Genomic DNA, 19,890 nt, shown 5'->3' with positions numbered 1-19,890 from the left:
TTCAAGAGGAAGTGAAGCACTTTTTTAATGCATTATCATTAGTACGTACATGACAGGAAAATCTGATGGTGTCCGTTTGGGGACCTAACAGTGGAAAGGGAAGCGTAGAGAGGAGCGAAGGACAAAGGCGAGAGGGAGGAGGCCAAGGCACGGGGTGGAATTGCCGTTGCGCGTGCAGGAAACCAGCGAAAGCAGCGTCAAAGTGTGCAAGGTGGGCAACCGAGGTAGACGAGCGAAAGCAGCACGTAGCTTTATTCACCTATCGGCTTTGTCTCAAACATTGCACAGCCTTGCCAACCGCGGCCGCGATGTTTCGGGAGAAGGAGCGCGTTTGCGGTGATTTCGGTGGAGACGGACTTTGAGCTTACACTCCACGGTTTCATTTCAGGATATGGGGAATTTGCTGACTTACCATCCCTGGATGGGTTAATGCTTGTGTTATCTTCCCGACTTTTTTTTTTTGTCCGAACAAATTTTTTTTTTTTTTCCGAACTAATTTTTTTTTTAAGCAAGACAAAGTTTTATTTTCTTATCTTTATTGTTTTTCTTTCGCACGGATGTAGACAACTTCGGGTTGCGGAAATCGGGGAGGAAATACGTGAACAAAGTGAAGCGTCTTTCCTCCTTTGTTTTCCTTTGTCACGGACATCCTCCAACTGAAAGGTCCACGGCCGCATCATTCTGGTAGGATGAATGTGCGCGGATCACGGAGTCAGCGTTGGGGAATTTGTAGGGGTTGGCGATGACTGCAGTGCTTTTTGGAAATCGATATTTGCCGAAAAAGTGGTGGCGGCGGCGTTTCGGGGATGGACGACGACTCTGGATATTACGGTAGTCTCGTGCGCTTGACGAGATCACTGTGACGTAACTTGATCATATATTTCAAAATGCGCATTGCCCCCGTGTGAAATACGAAGCTTTCATTCGATATTGTGAAAGGCACGAGACTCGTGGGCCTCGCGGAGATTTCGTAAAATGCCGTAATAGTGCTGTCGGAGCTTAATAGATGTTCAAAATTAAAGTAAGATAACAGGGAACTGCAGGTTGATTTAGGTGCTGTGTGTTTTTGCTTAGACAGCAGTAAGTTAGTCGGTGGATGTCAGGTGTTGGTAAATTGGCCAGTGCAGTATGACTGCTATCCTGGGCTCTTTAACATGCACCGAGCAGTACGCGACAACACGCCGGTAGTGTGCTCGTCCAGATCAAAATGGGCAGGGGTGGAAATTGAACCCCCTGGGGCCTGCAGCATGAGCTCCACTTGCTGTGCCTCTACACTTGGCCACTGTCCCCCACAAATCTGCAGGGTGCGTTAATCTAGCTGTTCGTTATGGATGCATACCGAAATCACTCTCAGTTGAGCACTATAATCACGGGGCATTGGAATTTTCTATAATGAAAAATCCGAGGCTGCGAATAGATAAAAAGAGAGTACACAGGTTGTCTCATATACAAAAGAATGACTGTAATGTGCTGTGCTTAGCGAGCCCTAGATTCTTAGATGCATAGCATTTAAAGGGGCGGTGCAACAATATTATGATCAAAAGAATTTGCATCTCGTCCCTTTTACGTTGTTTATCGCGTCCCGGAGGATACAGAAAACACCTCTTTTATTAAAAATGTCGCGATTCTGCTGCATAATCGCAAAGCAAAAGCCGAGCTTTTTCCCCCACCTGCAGCCCCAAGTGGCAGCCGAAGGAACTACGGCGGAAAGATTACGTGACCTCGCTCGGCTCTAAGCTGCAGCATAGCGCCCGCTAATGTACGCAGAGAGAGGGAGGGGAAGCGCCCTCCGAGATAGCACACGGGAAGCTACATGGCACTCCGAATGACGTCACTGGGAGTGCGACCAGGTGTGACCCTGAAGACTGGGAGTGAGTTGAGGGGTGCCCGAAATGCCAATCTTTATCTTTTTTTTACGCAACAACTAGGACACGCAGCCGAAATCGGTTTTCTGTTCTTTACCTCAGAAGTGTCAGGGGGCAACTTCCAGAAATCTTTGACCGAAGTCCGAAAATCCTTGCACCACCCCTTTAAAGGGCCAGCTCTCAGCACTTTGGCGTTTTGATGGATAGATCAAGACGACAGTTTGATAGATAGATCAAAATGACACTAAATATTTGTGCCACTGTCATGTCATGTGACACAATGACATTATGTGACATCATATGACATGAGACTGTGACAATGTCATGTCACACCATAATGTCATATGACATTTAGAGGTCATGGTGCCATGCAACGACCTGACAACGCATCATGTGGTCACACGACATGACATCATGTAACATTATGACCTAACACTGTGACACATCACATAAAACTTAATCAAAAGACAGGACACTGTGACATCATGGTGTCATGTGGTTTGAAGTGACATTGTGTCAATTCATTTCTTCCTCTTTCTTTTCAAGGGATGAATTAAAGCTGCGCAAAACGAACCAGCCCGACTTTGCGAGTTTGGAGCTTGTGTGCCTGGGCGCGCCTGGTGTGGAGTCGCGCATGAGACGACGCTTTGCTCGGGGCGACAAGCTGTCACCAAGGGACCAGGTATGCACTCCTCTGCGGCAGAGCTTACTGCTGCAGCCGCTGACCTTAGATGACTGAGCTTGGCACAAAACAAGTCAGTGTGCAGGCAAGCTGGTGCAAGTTTGCCATGATGATTTTAGCTCGAGGCAGAAGATTTTTTTACAGTGGAAGTAACAGGGACAGGCAATGTCTTTAACTCAGCTGACAGTTTTATTCAATCACCTTCCTTATGTACAGAACCACAACCACCACAGAACTACCAAACGTCCTGTTTTTCGAGGTTGTGTGCATACTTCTTACCTACACCACAAAACAATCTAAGTCAAACAACTTAACAGAGCACAACCATCTTTTGGTTTAAACAAAAAACCTTCTGGACTTCTTAAGGTCACGCACAAAAGAACAAAAAATATCCAGTGCTTTTGAACTGCGACACACTCACTGCAATATTTTTGGCTTACATGAAAGGCTTAAGGGGACACACCCCCTAGGGTGTCAACTTTTGAACTCTTGTATTAAAATTAATGAAATTTGCAGGGTAGTCTGGTGGTCATGCTAGAGGGTGTATAACAAAATTTCAGGTCTGTCGGTTAAATGAGAAGGAAATTAGAGTAGCTTCTATCAGCAACACGCCTACATTGTTTAGTTAATCTATTGTGAGAAAACTATCACAATATTCAAGATTTTTATTTGCTAGATATGTAGCAGAATGTCTAGAGGGTGCGGCTATGGAACATTTCTTTCTAAAAAGTAATTTATTTCTATAAATTTTCTCTTCTCCAAAATTGGTCAACTTTTTGGTCTTCTGTGTCTTCTACAAAATGTCAACATTTTTTATAAAAGACATCCGTAAAGTGACAAAAAAGTTCCATAGCCGCATTCCTTATTAAATTTCAGTGAGGAAAAAGGAAGAATGAGCCTTCCCTGTTTTGCCATTATCAAACGATAGACTGACTAAAATGGAATTTATACCAAAAAGTGGAACGGAAAAAAATGTGTTTGAAGTGCTCCAAACCCTACCTTTTCTTTAGCTTTGGTGGACAGAAAATAATTTATAAAAAATTAAGTATGCAGGGAAAATTAATTAAACTTCTCGCGAATACTCTCTAGATGTAGGTGGATGTAAATATGTTGTTTCTAAAAATCAACTTTTTTTGCAGAATTTTTTTTTTTCTGGGCAGTGTCTCCCCTTAATCTAACTCATATATCAAAAGGTTGCATTAAAAATAGAAACTTATATCGTCAGACACAGCGAAGGTTGCACCCTTGGTGTATCACTCTACACCCTGATCTTTACAAGATAGTCTTGACTCACAAAAAGGTGATGAACCTAAGTTTTTGTTTCTGCAAAAACAAATAGAGTAGACTAACAAAAACATTTTACCCAACTAAAAAAAAAGAAGTTGATTGAAACAGGATGCACAAAGCTGCGTGATAGACCCAAACCTCGCACCCTGACTTCTAGAGTATACAGACAAAACGAACAAGAGAAAAAGCCAAACATGTTGCAACTAGAGTTGCAAAACTTTCTCTGCAGTGCAATTCCTTTATAACGTGTTACGGTTCAGACTCGTTTTACTCACAAAACACCATCTTATCCGAGCCCCAGTGCTCGGATAATAGCCCCTGTTCTTTTTTTTTCTCGTTCTGCACCAACAACCGGCAACAACCGGCAACAACCGGCATGGCGGCTGCTTTACATCCTAACAATCACCTCTCCTTGAAATGGTAATATAACAATGTTCAAAGTTCAGTTCTAGTGGTAGGCCACTGTTATATATGCAAGGAAAGCTAGCGCCCCCTATGTTGTAACACCATAGATCTAGTGTTGTGTTAGGCCTGCTGGCTACTTGTTGCAGAACCAGCCAGGAGCCATTGTAACAATAAACGACATGTTTCTAAAAATCCATCTTTATCCTGGTCATCCATCACTCTAAAAGAACCCACGCATAACATGGCCGGGTGAGCGAGTAAGCAGCATCTACTGCAGAAGCGACGGCATTGTTTTTTCCACCCCTTTAAGTCTTCTCGGCGGCCGCCAGCCCCGCAGAGAACTGCAGCGACTGGAAGAAGAGCTTCACGATCTACCAACATGCAACAAAGTACCACAAGGAAGACGACCTGGACTGCTCTGCTGCTACATGTTGGAGGCGGGGAAGTCGTGCAGAAGTACTACGCATTCACATTTCTGGTGACGCACCAGAAGTTTGCCTAGGTTCTTTAGCGTCTCGAGCGAAAGACGAGCGCACGTGACCAGTGGCTGGAACTTGGTTGGATTAGGTCCTGTCGCAGCAGGTCTTCGATGCAGTCGTCCATGATCTGCCGCTTTTGAGCGTTGACTGGGCGAAGCCTGCACCGGGTTGGAGAGGACTCCCCAGTGTTTATGCATTGCTCCATTCATCTGGTGCAGCCAAGACTTTTCTTAAAAATCGTGCAAAATCGTCCCTGCAAAGCCACATCTGGATTTTCAGCATCATCAACCTCTGGCTTGTCTTTCTGCAAGTACCGGGCATCTGTAGCTTTTCCTTCCTCCGTCTTTTTGTCTTCTCCGCTCTCGGCAAACAGATCTTCCAAACTGTACAAACTGTACACCTCTTCATTCGTGGACGGGATGGCCTCTTCTCTCTGGCTTTCGCCCTTTGGCAAAAGGCCTCTGGTGTTCACACCCCAGTGTCCAAGCTTTTAGCAACATGTACGGAAATACCACTAGTGCCAAGAAAGTCTCTGTCCAGCGCAATGTCCCGGCAAACGTCTGGCACCTGGAGGAACCGTTGCTTGCATGATCCCCCTGTCCAACGCACGCGGCACAGAAGTGTTGTCTGAGACCACCCGGCGGTAAGACAAAGGCAACGTTGCTCGTGACAGTGTTGCTCCCCCAGCCACGGTTGCCCTTATCGCTGCATCCCCCACCAGACTGGTGCTTGATCCAGTGCTGAGGAGAAAGTTGTTTCTCCGCTACGGAGCTCCAAAAGTGGCTCATTTCCACCGGCTGTTGCAGCAATCTGCACTGGTGTGTAGACGCTCGCCGGAACAGCGTCTGCTCTCTGCCATTTCCCAGACTACTTGCTTGCATATGGCCGCGGGTTGATAACAACTGAGAAAATGCGAAAATTCAATTGTTAAAACCTGTTATCATTGTATCTGGACTAGAAACTGATCACTCTATTCTAGAAAGTGATTGTTATAAGCAGTACATTGTTATTAATGCGGTATTTTTATAAGTGGATTGCACTGTATTACCAACTTGAAAAGAGGCCTGACTTATTTCCTATTGTTTTTATCCGGGTTTTCTCTCTAACAACTGTCTTTGTTATCTAGCTCTGGGTGTACTATTTCTGTTCCCGACCACTGAGCACTGAGCTAATACCAAATCTGCAGCATTATTCTTTGTTTCTTTAGTGTTGCATGAACCTGTCGTTAATACACCTTGAAGTTTGCCCTACGTACTTAAAAGCCATAGGTGTCTCATAGACCACTCCATTTTCGCAGGCGACTGATTTCTCATGGTGGGCGGGCTTTTTTGCATCCACTCGAAATTGTCTGATATGGTGCGAGTCTACTTAACTGAAAATTTGAACTGAAAACGATGTCTACTCAACTTGAAAATAAACGTTCGGTAGCCCTCTGCCTGGTTAGGAGTAGACATGAAGCCAAAAATAGGGACAATAACCAAACATTTAATAAACATTTACTCGACGTTTCAGGACCACTTTGATCCTTTGTTCACGGGTGAGTGACGAAAAGGAAGGAACATGCGTCGCCTTCACTTCTCCTTCACTTTCGCCTGCAAATCGTAAACATAATTGTTTTCTGATTAACTCTTTATAACTGGCATTTCAATCTTTTCCACTGTCTTTTCAATGATTGAGTCATAAAATGAATAAAATACCGTATTTTCCGGTGTATAAGACGCGGCTTTTTTCAAAAGTTCTTGCTGGTGCGTCTTATACAACGGTGCGTCTTATACGCGAATTATTTTTTTTTTTTGCGAGTTCAGAAATTTGAAATTTACTCGGTTGATGTTCAAGCTTGTTTCACCAAAAACAAAATATCGCTACCGATCACGCGGTCGTAACACGGTGATACTTCAATACGGGGACCACCGCGTGCCACGTTTTAGGTGAACTCCAAGATTGCAAACATGCGGTCGTTGCGGATGCGGAGGTCCCAGGCGTAAGTAATGTGAAATGCCAACAGATGGCGACAATCACGCTTCTCGCCAAGACAAGCCAGGACAAGCCGCCTCTCTTTTTCAGTCGCCATTTTCATCTTTGTTCGCTCTGCGTACGTGCGTCGTCGTGTTTTCCTGCCATCTGCCCGGTCTTGCTACAATATGCCACCGCAGTCGCGCAAGAGCTACACAGCGAAGTTTAAATTATCTGCGGTCGAGTACGCTACCGAACACGGTAACCGGGCTGCAGGTCGCCGTTTCGACGTCACCGAGAAGATGATTCGCACATGGCGACAGTCGTCCACCAAACTACAGGCGATGAAAAGTGGAAAAAAGGCTGACCGCGGAAAGAAGGCGCGGTGGCCTGAACTTGAATTAGTTTCGTTAGCCTATGTGGATAAATTCGGGTGCGTCTTATACACGGGTGCGTCTTATATACCAACTTTTTCAATGAAAGCCTGCATATAGGGTGGGTGCGTCTTATACAAAGGTGCGTCTTATACACCGGAAAATACGGTACCTGTCTAGTGCATTCCTGGTTAATGATTTAACTATACCCCCGCCTTTACAGTTTTAGGGGCGAAGCTCCTTAGGGTCTAGTCTTGTCCGTCCGGCGTCCGTGCTCACATCGATCTTGCTGGTGCTCGTGCTCGTGAGCTCACGTGCTCACGTGCTCGTGTAGAGCGAGAAATAAATAAAAAATGATAAAAAAAAAGTTTGCGCAGTGGACAGGATTTGAACCTGTGCGGGGAGACCCCAAGGGATTTCTAGTCCATCGCCTTAATCACTCGGCCACGACTGCGGGACGAGTAGGGGGCTCTGAGATGTGGTAGTAACTCAAGAGCCGGGGATGTCACGGATGTAACGTTGCATGTAACCGCTCAACGTCTATACAGGAGAGGATGCTGCAGTCAAATGCGTATATAATCGCGTTAAACTTTGCATGCATTGGCTCAACGTTTAGAGACGAGAGGGCGCTGTGGTCAAATGCCCAACTGCATATATAACCACGTTCCATACCACACACTCTCTTTCTGACATGGATGAAAATGAACCCGGAACTCAACACTACCTAAGAGCAATAAAAAAAAAAAAATCAGCACCACCAGAGCTTCGCCCCAATCAACATCATTAACCACGTGGAGATGCGGTCAATTTTTTGAATGGCAACTTTTTTTTTATATCACTGTTTCTGAACTTTTTTTGCCATGCTGCTAGCACAATCCTTCTTCAATATGAATTAGCGAGTCTCCAGTTCAGATTTTAAGTTAAGTATATATAGTCGCACCTTTCCAGACAGGTATGAATGGATGCAAAAAAGTGCATGTGAGAAGTCAGTCACCTGCAAAAATGGAGTGGTTTATGAAATACCTTTGACTTTTAGGTACCGTATTTTCACGAATATAACGCGACCACGAATATAACGCGAGGGCAGGTTTTGATGCCCTCAAAAAGAAAAAAAAAATTATTACTATTATAACGCGAACCGAGGCCGCGTCAATTTCTCGCACTCGGGGGCATAGCAGATGTGAAAAGTCAATGGAAATGGAAGAAATATCAGTTTGTTTTGACAGCACTCATCCTCACTGTTCCTCACAATGCGCAATGAAAAAAAAAAAAAAAAAAAAGGACTGCTGAATCCGATACACGATCACACTTCTTGTTTTGGTCCCTCTGCATAAACAAATGCGTCGTGTTGCACGATTGCGTAAATGCGATTGGTGGCCTTGGCTTGTGTTGACTTCACCTGGCCCGGCTTGGCTTGGCTTGGCTTGGCTTGGCTTGGCTCGGCTCGAATTGGCCAGTGCCCGCATGACGCGCGCGCCGAGTTTCTGCGTTGTGCGCGCGTTGTACAAATACAAAAGCGATAAAAATGCTTTTTTATGTTTTCTATTTGCCCCTTCACATGGCCCAATAGCTAATAAATTGCCTTCCCCACCCCCCCCCCCCCCCCCCCCCCTTCTTTTCCCACCGGATATTTTGCATTGAGCCGGAGGGATGGCTTTCTCCTAAGGACGTTTAAACAGACAGGACCCGGCATGACGTCAGCCTGAGTGATGCCGGAAGAGGCGTTTAATCCCAGACTGCCTTGCGCACCCATTCCGAGGCCGTGGGGTAGCGCACCGGCGGTTCGTCTGCTTTCTAATCTGCTCCGGCGTGTGCTTCACGAGGCTAGCTTTCGATGCGGTCGGCGTCCGCCGTGGGCGTCCACGATGCAAATGCTTTGCAGCGTGAGTGTTTATACTTAGTTCCACATTATGTGCGAGCGAAGTCAGAACTGGAAGCGCGAGCCCATTGTTCTGTGCGCTCCTGGCTTGCATGCGCGCTCGTGCGATCTGCTGCGGCTGTTTATTAAAAAATGCGTTGCGCACCGCCAAGTCCTTCACAGTGCGTCGTCTAGAGCGTCTCAATTCTAGTCACCTACTTTCTGCTGGGCAACCAGGCGTTCGTTTATTATAATCTTATCCAATTCCGACCATACCGGTTTAAAAGTCTCCCGTTAAGCGCTGTTTCAAATAACAGTGGGTGCCGCCATTACTTTCGGTGCACACAGTCGCGTTGCCACGGAAATGTCATGGCAACGCGGTTGTTTGCACCGAAATTAATGGCGGCGCCCACTCACTAGGCTTCCTATTGGTCAAGAAATGCTCGTTGCGGCTCGTGGCCACGCCTACTTACGTTACACTTCGCTCCATGCAATGGTGATAGGGACGTCACCTCCTGCCCATTATAACCTCCTTGCTTTCTCCAGACTCGCGCTCCTCGTGGTTGAACTCGATTCCGAATATAACGCGAGGTGCATTTTGGAGCTCGTAATTTCAGAAAAAAACTTGCGTTATATTCGTGCAAATACGGTATGCAAGGCAAACTTCAAGGTGCATCAATGACAGCTTGACACAACACAAAAGAAACATAAGGAATAATGCTGCAAATTCGGGATTAGCTAACCCTGTTGATGAATTCAATAATTACGATGATTGGAAACAGAAATAGTATATCACGAGGTAGATAACATGAAGAGATTTGCGAGAGACAATCCGGATAAAAACAATACGGAACTGTGTTAGTTAGGCCTCTTCGCAGTTTAGTAGTGCTTCGAAGAAACTTTTGCAACTCTAGTTGCAAAATGTTTTGGTTGTCCCCTTGTTAGTATTGTCTGTATACTAGAAGTCGGGGTGCAAGGTTTAGATCAAACATGCAGCTTTGTGCATCCATTTCAATCAATGTTTTTGTTCATTTTACAGCAGAGCGCTAGTTTTCCCAGTATTGTGTCCACGGACAAGCAATTAAATGTCGACACAAAACTCTAGACAGCTACCGCCATCTATAAGCGACGGCGGCAACCGTCGCTCATAGATGGTGGCAACCTCTCTAGCCTTTCCGCTCTAGTTTTCACTAGAGTGGAAAGACTGAATTTTTCTAGGTGTTGTCCTAGAAGTTGTCCTTGAGGTCATCCTAGACATCGTCCTTGAGGTCGTCCTAGACGTCATCCTTGAGGTCATCCGAGAGGTTGTCCTCGAGGTTATCCTAGACGTCGTCCTCGAGGTTGTCCTAGAAGTCGTCCTCAAGGTCATCCTAGAAGTCATCCTTGAGGTTGTCCAATAAGTTGTCCTTGAGGTCGTCCTAGACGTCATCCTTGAGGTCATCCGAGAGGTTGTCCTCGAGGTTATCCTAGACGTCGTCCTCGAGGTTGTCCTAGAAGTCGTCCTCAAGGTCATCCTAGAAGTCATCCTTGAGGTTGTCCTTGAGGTCGTCCTAGACGTCATCCTTGAGGTCATCCGAGAGGTTGTCCTCGAGGTTATCCTAGACGTCGTCCTCGAGGTTGTCCTAGAAGTCGTCCTCAAGGTCATCCTTGAGGTTGTCCAATAAGTTGTCCCTGAGGTCGTCCTAGACGTCATCCTTGAGGTCATCCGAGAGGTTGTCCTCGAGGTTATCCTAGACGTCGTCCTCGAGGTTGTCCTAGAAGTCGTCTTCAAGGTCATCCTAGAAGTCATCCTTGAGGTTGTCCAATAAGTTGTCCTTGAGGTCGTCCTAGACGTCATCCTTGAGGTCATCCGAGAGGTTGTCCTCGAGGTTATCCTAGACGTCGTCCTCGAGGTTGTCCTAGAAGTCGTCCTCAAGGTCATCCTAGAAGTCATCCTTGAGGTTGTCCAATAAGTTGTCCTTGAGGTCGTCCTAGACGTCATCCTCGAGGTCATCCGAGAGGTTGTCCTCGAGGTTATCCTAGACGTCGTCCTCGAGGTTGTCCTAGAAGTCGTCCTCAAGGTCATCCTAGAAGTCATCCTTGAGGTTGTCCAATAAGTTGTCCTTGAGGTCGTCCTAGACGTCGTCCTCTATCGTCCTAGACATTGTAAAGATAACAGCTTCGCTGGTCCTCCATCTTCACATGAAGTGGAAGGGCTCTACATTTTTTTTAGTTGGGTTGAATGTTTCTGTTATTCGACCTTCATTTTAATAGAAAGAAAAAGTTGGGTTGATCATCCCTTTGCGAGTCGATAATGCTTGAATTTGGGCTGGTTGGTTTGACATTATGAGGTGTACTGCGTTGCAAAGTTACACAGAACAAACACACATACGCTATGAGACGATATGGTAAAAAGAAAAGAACACGACGTACTTGTGAAAGCGCAGACTGACAACAACCAGAGAGATCAAGTGTCTGCAAATGCCAGCAAAGACATTTATCATGCCGCTTATTTCCCCGAATTTTTCATCTTCCAAAACTGGCATTTCTTTGTATCTAAAAAACACCGATGTTTGTGATATCCCGCAATGACATTAATCATCCAGTATTTAACTCTAAGAATTATCAGGCAAACCTTTGTCTTTTAAAACTCGTGTATAGAGGAGGAAAAAGAAGAAACTCAAAATAAACAGTTCTTAGTCTCTATGCATAATGGGGAAAACAGCTCAGAAAACACGGACAATGAAGAAAAACAAACACGGCTGGACAATGCTGTCGTGTCGTGTGTGTTCTTTGTCGTTTGTGTTTTCTGAGCTGTTTTCCCCATCATGTGTAATGTCAACCAACTGGCCCAGTTCACCACCTTATTACAGTTGTCAGTCTGCACGTTCACATGTGTCGTGTTCCTATAGTTTACATGTGTTGTGTTCCTATAGTTTAGTTCCTTCATCACGTCATCTTCAACGCATTCATGTTTTCATCGGATCCATATCGCAGAGGCAAGGTGTAGAAGTGCATCCTGATGTATGCTCTCACATACAGCGTGTCGGTACCTGTTCTAATTTCCCTGTTCAGAAGGATGGCGCTGACAAATTCGTGCTTGGATGAATTGGCACTCGGGAGGTTTCCAGCAGACGACGAATTACCACTCAACCAGGCTTGAACACCAACAACACTTTACTGTGGCTTAGAAGAAACAACGGCCGCCTCCTGCTGGTTGACAAGACAGGAGAATTTGTCATTTTAGGACAAGGGACGTACGAAAGGAAAGCCAAAGAATCCATGCAAGAAGCTAGACTTTGAAGAATGAAAAAGCATCAGCGAAAGAAGTATGAAAAACTCAAGAGCGCAACTAGCACGAGAATGTGAAAAACTAGGTCTCAAAACGACCGCAAAGAAAGTCAAAGGAAGCCAGGAACTATGTCTGAATCCTTTCTTTCCGGTAAAGATGCATAAGAAGGCAGCCCATTTCGAGTCATAGAAGACAAAGGAACCTGGCAGAATGGGATCACAAAGGAACTACAAAAACACCTGTCCAAGTGGAAGATCCGTTCTTGGTACACAACTTGAATGAAAGCATTGAATTTTTGAAAGGAACGAAACCCATCACCGCCTTTTCGGTGCGCCTGAAAGACATGTATTACAACATCCCACAGGAAAGAGCACTAGAGTCAGTGAACGAATGCATCGATGCAAAGCCAGAGCGAGATGAGCACCAGGGATTTCATAGGTTTCCTACGAACCTATATACTCTCTACGCGTCATGTTGAAAAGAAAAGGATACTCGTAGAAAGAAGGCATCTGCTAGATTCATGCAGAGCACCAGCCTTATGGGATATTTACCTTGCACGAGGCAATAAAGAATCGCAGCGTTTCTTTCAGGAAAATGGAGTTGCAATGTGTTTCATACAAAATAACGATTTTTCGGTATATTTTTTGATAAACGCACACATCATGAAGAAGTTCAAGGAAGCACACAGAGGACTGGAATTTATATCCGAATCATCGGAAAAAGGCGGCCTACAGTTCTTGGACATCAACATGGCATTTGGGGACAGACTCACATGCTGGATGTACAAGACGAGACGGGAGAAAGGAATGCTGCCGTGCGACTCTGGGCACTCCAAGCTAGGCAAGAGGAGCGTCGCCTCTGGATGCGTCTGCCAAGTCGTAAGAAAATTGTGCTCCCACAGAGTGTCGGAAGGCCTACGAATACGGATAAGCTGACTACAAGCAAGCGGTTGCCCAGAACCCCCAGTGGTGGCGATAGAAGAAAAATGCATTAATACTCTTGCAGGGAAAGACAAAACCAAGGAGAAGAAAGTAGACAGGACTCCAGTTGTTGTGCTGCCATACATCCACAATTTTTCGCACCGGATGAAAAAGATTTCCAAAAACCACCGAGTCAGAGTGGCCTTATCATAAGCCCCTTCAAGCTAAAAGGATTATGCAAGAAGGTGAACAAACTGGTACACAACAGAAAATATCAAGCATAATCTAGGGTAAAACAGGAATGCAAGTTTGTTGAATGTATCAAAATACCGCTTGTGGAAAATCATAACTTGGATTGACGGAGAGATGTCTAAACGAGAGACAAGGCGAGCACAAATATGCAAGCCGGCAGCTGTAAGCACCTGGTAACCTTGCAGCACACGGTGCAGGATGCAGCTGCGAAGTACTTGGAACTACCACCATCTTAGATATATTACGAGACGGGACCAGTGGGAAATCATGGAGGCTTTTCACATGGCTTCAGAAAGGCACGGAAGCTAGGTGCATCAGTGAACTCTTTATAGCTTTGAACCAAAAAGAAATAGAATGTCATAGAGAGGTCTCTTAGCACAACAGGGCAACCATCAGCTCCAGGGTACCCACAGCATAGACACACACACGGTAGAAATCAAATGTCTACAAATTCCAGCAAAGACATTCATCATTCCTGTTATTTCCACGACTTTTCAGGTACATATTCACCTTCCAGAACTTTGGCTTTTCAGACACCGGTGTCTACTATTGCCCGCGATGACATTCATCATCTATTCACTCGTAAGGGTTATCGGGCAAATCTTTGTCTTTCAAAACTCTGCTACAGAGGAGGAAGGAGAAACTGAAAATAAACAGTTGTTAGTCTGTGCAGCGCTTCCACATGTACGTCATGTTCTCTTGTGAGTCAAGACTGTCTTTTAAAGATCAGGGTGTAGAGTGATGCATCAAGGGTGCAACCTTGGCTGTATGTCACATTTCACATGATCTGTATTTTTTTTTTATTGTGACGTTTTGAAATAGGAGTTTAGAAGCTTTTTGTGTATACCAAAGATATTGCTGTGTGTGTGTGTTGCGGTTCAAAAGCATTTTATTTATTTTTTTGTTCTTTTGTGCATGACCTCAAGCAGTCTAGAAGGTTTCTTTGTCTAAACCAATAGGTTGTTGTGCTTTATGAGTGTTTTGCTTAGTTTTGTTTTGTGATGTACGTGAGAGGTATGCATGCAACCTTGATGTTTGGTAGTTCTGTGGCGGTTGTGGTTGATGGTTATCAGCTGAGTTAGAGACATTGCCTGTCACTGTCTTTTTTTCCCACTGTAATACTAGCTCTTTCTTCTGCCCCAGTCTCGGGTTAAAATCATTACGTAGGTTTGCTTTTAGACGTGCACAAGTATATGAGAGTTTCTAAAGTTGGTTTGAACTTAGGGGTAAACCTCAGTTGGTCAAGGTTCTCTTTATATGAATGGGTGGTGAAGCTCCTCGTCAAGGCCGTTTCAGATCTTCTATTCCATGAGAATTGCATAACTTGGGTTCCACGGTAGTCCACTTTTGTCTTGGAAATTACTCCGCTACAACAACCTTTTTGGGTCAGTGGCTTTGCTTGCAAGTATACTTGGTCACATTATAATCAGCGAGAGGCTAAGAATGGAGTAGATGCCGCCTCTCTTGGTCGTGCGCACAGCCAGGGGAAAGTAAGGAGCATGTGCCTCCACTGGGTTCTTAGCCACCGACTACAATACCGGTTGTCTAAAGAGAGAAACAGCTCAGTATCAATGCCCCTTTAAAGTAGACATAAAACAGACAGATTTCTCGCAGTCTCTGGCACAGCACTGCAAAGTGTTTACAGAAACTGCCTATTATTTGCTGCAGGTGGACTGTCTGTTGGAGCAAGCTACCGACCCAGCCATCTTGGGGCTCACGTGGACTGGCTGGGAGCCGTGGCTTTAGTCTTAGTCCTAGCCAATCCTTCTCTGTGCTCAATGTTTAAGTGTCCCTGATTCGGGGCCTGTTGCTTTTGCTCTAACACAAAGGCCTTATTTCTGTTCAAACACGTGTCTCAGGGTGTGCAGAAAAAAGAGGATTGCACCATAAGGTTTCGGGAATGGACCGAATAAATGTGGATGAATGTTTTGGAAATTCCGATGCTGCTTGCTTTAGCTCATGTACCCTGCATGACGAAGTTAGTGGAAACGTGACGCGGCCACTTTTAAATGCAATAGCACTTCTTTCGAGAGTCTGTCGGTAAAAGTTTGGATAGGGAACGTGAAAGGAATGTGCGTGTGTCGGAGAGGCGGGTAAATTGAGATTTGGGAACGAAGCGGACTGGAGATAGTGAACCCAACGCTCAACCGGTACGCCCAGACTCGTCAAGTAATGCAAATGCAATGTCATCTCTTTCATCAACTGAGCAACATGCTAGTTTTGCTCCCGTTGCACGACGGCTCGTGCAGCCGAGGCACAATCGAACGCAAGGAGCTTGCATCTGCCAGAGGGATCCTACAGCTTTCAATTGGCAGCATGCTGCATTTGAGAAACATGAAAAAGCAAACTTCCACGATCGGTGTCTCAGTGCCTGGTGCTCGTGGCGTCTCCTCACGGTTTGCCAAAAGTTGTACCACCTTGAGAAAGTGTGCCCTTTGATGGCGTCACCACGAACTCAGAGCGTTGTGGGTTCACCCATGTACCCATTCCTGGCTGTGCATGGCTTAACCCGTGTCCAGAGAAAGCCACTCAAAGCCACTCTCTTCCTTTTTCACGTTCTTACGTGGCAAGGGCCAACCTTGAGTGGAAACAGGTCCTGTCCCTGCAACCACACTTGAGTATAATGCCCAAGTTTTTTTAAATTTCTGAAGTTTCTTGTCATGCATTCTGAGGCTGAAAAGCCATCTGCAAAGCGTTCTTTCTTCCTCGTTTCGAAAGTACTCGAAAGAACGAAGTGACGCTCCTCTCGCCTCGAACTCCGTTTCGGATTACAAGGTTAGCGTGACACCTCACCACAAGCTGAGCTCCGTTCAGTGAGTTTTCTCCGAGAATGACTTGCTCGAAACATCCGAGGAAGAGCTCTGTGAGGATCTCTCCAGTCAAGGGATTGGAGGTGCACATCGCATCACCCTGCGCCGAGACGGTGTTAAATGAAAGACGAGACATATTATTTTGACATTCAATTCCCCACCCTACCAGAGACCATAAAGGTAGGCTACCTCCAGTGCCAAACCCTCGGCAGTGCTTCAAGTGCCAACAGTTCAACCATGGGTTGCGGAGCTGTAGAGGAGCCGAGACATGCGCCAAGTGCTCTAGTAAAGAGCATGCTGCAGATATCTGCAAAGACGAACCTGTGAGTTGTGACGCTTGCCACTCTGCATGCTCCTGAGCTTGTCCAATATGGAAACAGGAGAAGGAAATACTCACATCGAAGGTGAATGGAAACATCTTGTACCTCGAGGCAAAGAAACGTCTCCTCTGAAACAGCGGGTATGCCGAGGTCGTGCGTAGGGTACTAGCACAACCAACGATGGCATCGTTGGGAACCCAGACGTCTCTGGACGATCTGCGTCTCCCGTCCAAGTCCCCTTTGAAGCCCACGGGACTGGCGCCGGTGGTGCCACGTCCCAACCGCAGGGAGGATGCTGGCCCTCCGGTATCCACCTCGGGGCAGGGGACGGCACCTCCCACTCCCCCTGCTGTACTACACCCCACGTACCTGCCCCGAAGAAGCCGGGCGAGCCGTATGGGCTACCAACCCCTAAGGGTCAGCCGACAATATCAACCGAAGAGGCCTTGGATGAGACCGGGCTCAGGTCCGACGAAGAGACCCTCCTCTCAGGGTCAAAGTCCTCTCTTTCCGCTTCCAGTGACTCTTCTGGAGGGCAAAAAAAATAAAATTCTCCGTGTATAAAAATAGATTTTAAGTAATAGTAAATTATTAATTATATTTTTTAGTTACTTTCTTAAATCTACATAGTAACGGCGAAAAAGGTAGGCATCGTGCAATGGAACAGCCGCGGCCTTCTTCAAAACATAGATGACGTGAATTTATTTTTTGACGAGCTCCACCCTGTGGCCATTTGCTTACAGGAGACTCGTCTGAATGACTTCCACACGCAGCAGTTACGTCGCCCTCAGTTTTTTTCATAGAAAGGATAGTTTCCTCCAATCCTTCGGGTGGCGTAGCACTGGCAGTACAGAGTGGAGTCGCACGTGCCCAAGTTCCTGTCCAGACTCCACTGGAGGTGATAGCAGTTCGCATCCTATCACCGTCGTATCGACGGCTCGAGAGGGCGCCGCCACTAAAGCATGTTCTGGATAGGCTGTATGAAGCGGGCAGCCAGGGCGGCTCGCATTGCATTTGCTGCGCGATTTAACGCTAATTCGGCATGACACTTCATTGGCCACAAACGACAGCAAACGCGGGGTAAACATCAGTTCACAATGGGAGCCACTTCGCGCTGCCAAACGGCCAGATCGCAAGCCAAACCTGCTTGCCGAAAGCTTTCGGAACCAATCGGATCCTCGAGCCCGTGTACGACTGCAGCGCCGCCGCATACATCCGGGACCTCTACGCTCGCCGCTCGTTGGTGCCTGATCCCACTACTCCTTTATAGTATGCGCCGCCTTTTCCACCGCTTGGCGGTGGGTATGTCGACAGGTAATTTTTTGTTTCCATACTTTATAAACTGCATTTGTTTCTTATCCAATCTAAAATGCGAAACAAAAACTACTTTTATAAATAATTGAAACGGTTCACACCACTTATATTTTGTATTTAGACTGAAAAGAAGCTTTTAGTGGCTTTGACCAGTAGTAATTAAGACCAGGACTAAAGACTTCATATATTAAGCGCTTTCGGCATTGCGGATCGCCCCCGTAGGAGGTTTCCGCGTCTTCCGGTTAAAATATGACGCACTGAAATTTAGTTACTCTCTCCGTGCCCGCTGGCTTGCCCGAACCCCAAGAGACGTGGAAACCGCAAAAAAGGTAGACGCTTAAATTTGATTGTAGGGCCCCTTTTAAAAGGATACAACAACGAAATTTCGGCACTTATTTCTTGGTCTATATGCATTCAAAGGAATAGTATCACATTGGACACACCAATATCCTGTTAAAAAAACGAAAGGGAATTTTAAAACGAATTAAACGATTATAGCAAAGAGCACCTGGTGGATGTCGCTAACGCCTCGTTTGTAATGCCCGTCTAGGAGCCTTGACAGGTAGTGACGATAACTGTCTCGCCTCCGGCCACCACGGGAAAAGAGGGGAAGGTGGAACTCCCCTTTTTTCAGAGAATCTCTTGTGTGTCCCAGAAGTCGCCATTGTCCCTCTACAAGATTATAGAAGATTAACCCGTCACTCAAAATTCATACAAAAGCAGCCGCTTCGGTGTCTGGAACCACGACAACATCCTCTCGACGTCGGCCTCGCCGCAGCTTTGCTCGTCCCGAGACGAACTATGTCTCGACTGCGGGGGATGTGACGTGCTCTCCAAGCGCTTGACTGAGTGGGCTGTTACGAAAAATACAGCCATCAGGCTCAAAATACAAATGTGTGATTGTCATTTACGGATATTGTGAATCATATTCAACCTATTTTTGAACACGACGGGTATATTTCAACTTTTGTTGAAGTATCCCGTTAACATTTGCCTAAAACCTAAAAGTCAAAACTGTAAATGCCGAAAATTCGGAAGTGCATGCGCGACAACGTGGTGCCTAAAATTCTCTTTGAAGCTATTGTTAACCTTTGAAAACGGGACAAAACAGTCAGTAGGATATCAAGGATTTTTTCTTCCTCGGACATCATACATGGGTCAATTACTTTGAAAATGTAATTTAATTACAATTACTTTGCTTCAAAAGTAGTTTAATTACAATTACTACTACAGGAAGAGTAATTAATTCCAAATTACTTTTTAAAAAATAATTACTTTACAATTATTTATTTCTGAGAGCGACCCGACTTAAGCAAGTTGTTTGGTTAGAATGCAACGTGTGCATTCTAAACAGCGGAGTTAAGACAACAAACACGACGGGACGAAGCTGTTCTCGCAGCTAAAGTTTTGTTGGTGAAATTAGCAAAGAATACAGCATAGCCGACACTGATTACATCAACAACACCTACTTATCTATCAGGCACTACACAATCTTTGCAGCTGAAGTGATTTTGCATAGAACAATCCCCTTTATCTGAGAGCTACCGACGGTATGGTGCCTGGATCGCGTCTTATTCTAAAACTCCCTATTAGGTAGTTTTAGAATAGAGAGTTTTAGCTTACCGCGTACCGGGCGACCGCCGGGGTTACCGCGACCGCGACCATCGAGCCGGTACCGGACCGAGAGCGTAGCGGGTAAAGAACGTTTTAGCATACCGTAACCGCGCCTGACCGCGCCTATGGAAGTTTCTTCTTTCTCCAACGGCTGGAAAAAGTCATGATGATGATAGTGAATAGCTTGCTAAGAAATTGCAATGTAATGTTGGATCCTCTACTTTTCTTTCATATATTTGTTTGTTCCCTGTGATAAAAAAACAAAACAAAAAACATGCGGTTACTTGAAGAGATTTGTGGCAACTGGTAATTTATTGGAGCGCGCAAATGAATAGAAAGCTTATTGGAACGAATGCAAGCTAAAAGAAAAAGTGAAATTGGTCGTTGTGTGAATATTTACACAGCGCGAGGTTAGTCTGCCTGAATTTGGCGATACTGTTTCTTCGCTGTAGATGGGCAGTGTGGCCAGTGCGGTACGACCGAAAA

At 45.7% G+C, this 19,890-nt stretch overlaps 1 protein-coding gene and 1 long non-coding RNA gene across 3 annotated transcripts in view; one reads left to right on the top strand and one right to left on the bottom strand.

The window, feature by feature from the left end:
* Nucleotides 1-15,281, top strand: part of LOC8026835 (DNA-dependent protein kinase catalytic subunit) — a 374,591-nt gene extending 359,310 nt beyond the window's left edge. Inside the window, exons 89-90 of the mRNA XM_029967180.4 lie at nt 2,412-2,547; nt 15,015-15,281. Coding sequence (XP_029823040.2) covers nt 2,412-2,547; nt 15,015-15,092 — 214 coding nt within the window. The 3' untranslated portion in view covers nt 15,093-15,281. The remainder of the gene's footprint in view (nt 1-2,411; nt 2,548-15,014) is intronic.
* LOC115309041 overlaps nt 1-19,547 on the bottom strand; it is a 29,800-nt gene extending 10,253 nt beyond the window's left edge. Inside the window, exons 1-4 of one of the 2 annotated variants that reach the window (XR_005715827.3) lie at nt 19,507-19,547; nt 16,554-17,004; nt 16,346-16,463; nt 16,140-16,256 (exon numbers count right to left, since the gene is read on the bottom strand). This is a non-coding gene — a long non-coding RNA (uncharacterized LOC115309041). Of the gene's footprint in view, nt 1-16,139; nt 16,257-16,345; nt 16,464-16,553; nt 17,005-19,413; nt 19,454-19,506 lie in introns of those variants that run through there. The other variant, XR_006078471.1, reaches the window with a different exon arrangement.
* Nucleotides 19,548-19,890: the final 343 nt, after the last annotated feature.

The sequence above is a fragment of the Ixodes scapularis genome, unplaced genomic scaffold (genome assembly GCF_016920785.2).
Source record: "Ixodes scapularis isolate PalLabHiFi unplaced genomic scaffold, ASM1692078v2 PGA_scaffold6__148_contigs__length_123643588, whole genome shotgun sequence".
Classification (NCBI taxonomy): domain Eukaryota; kingdom Metazoa; phylum Arthropoda; class Arachnida; order Ixodida; family Ixodidae; genus Ixodes; species Ixodes scapularis.
The sequence above is the reverse complement of the archived record's forward strand: the minus strand, read 5'-3'. Positions and strand labels throughout refer to the sequence as shown.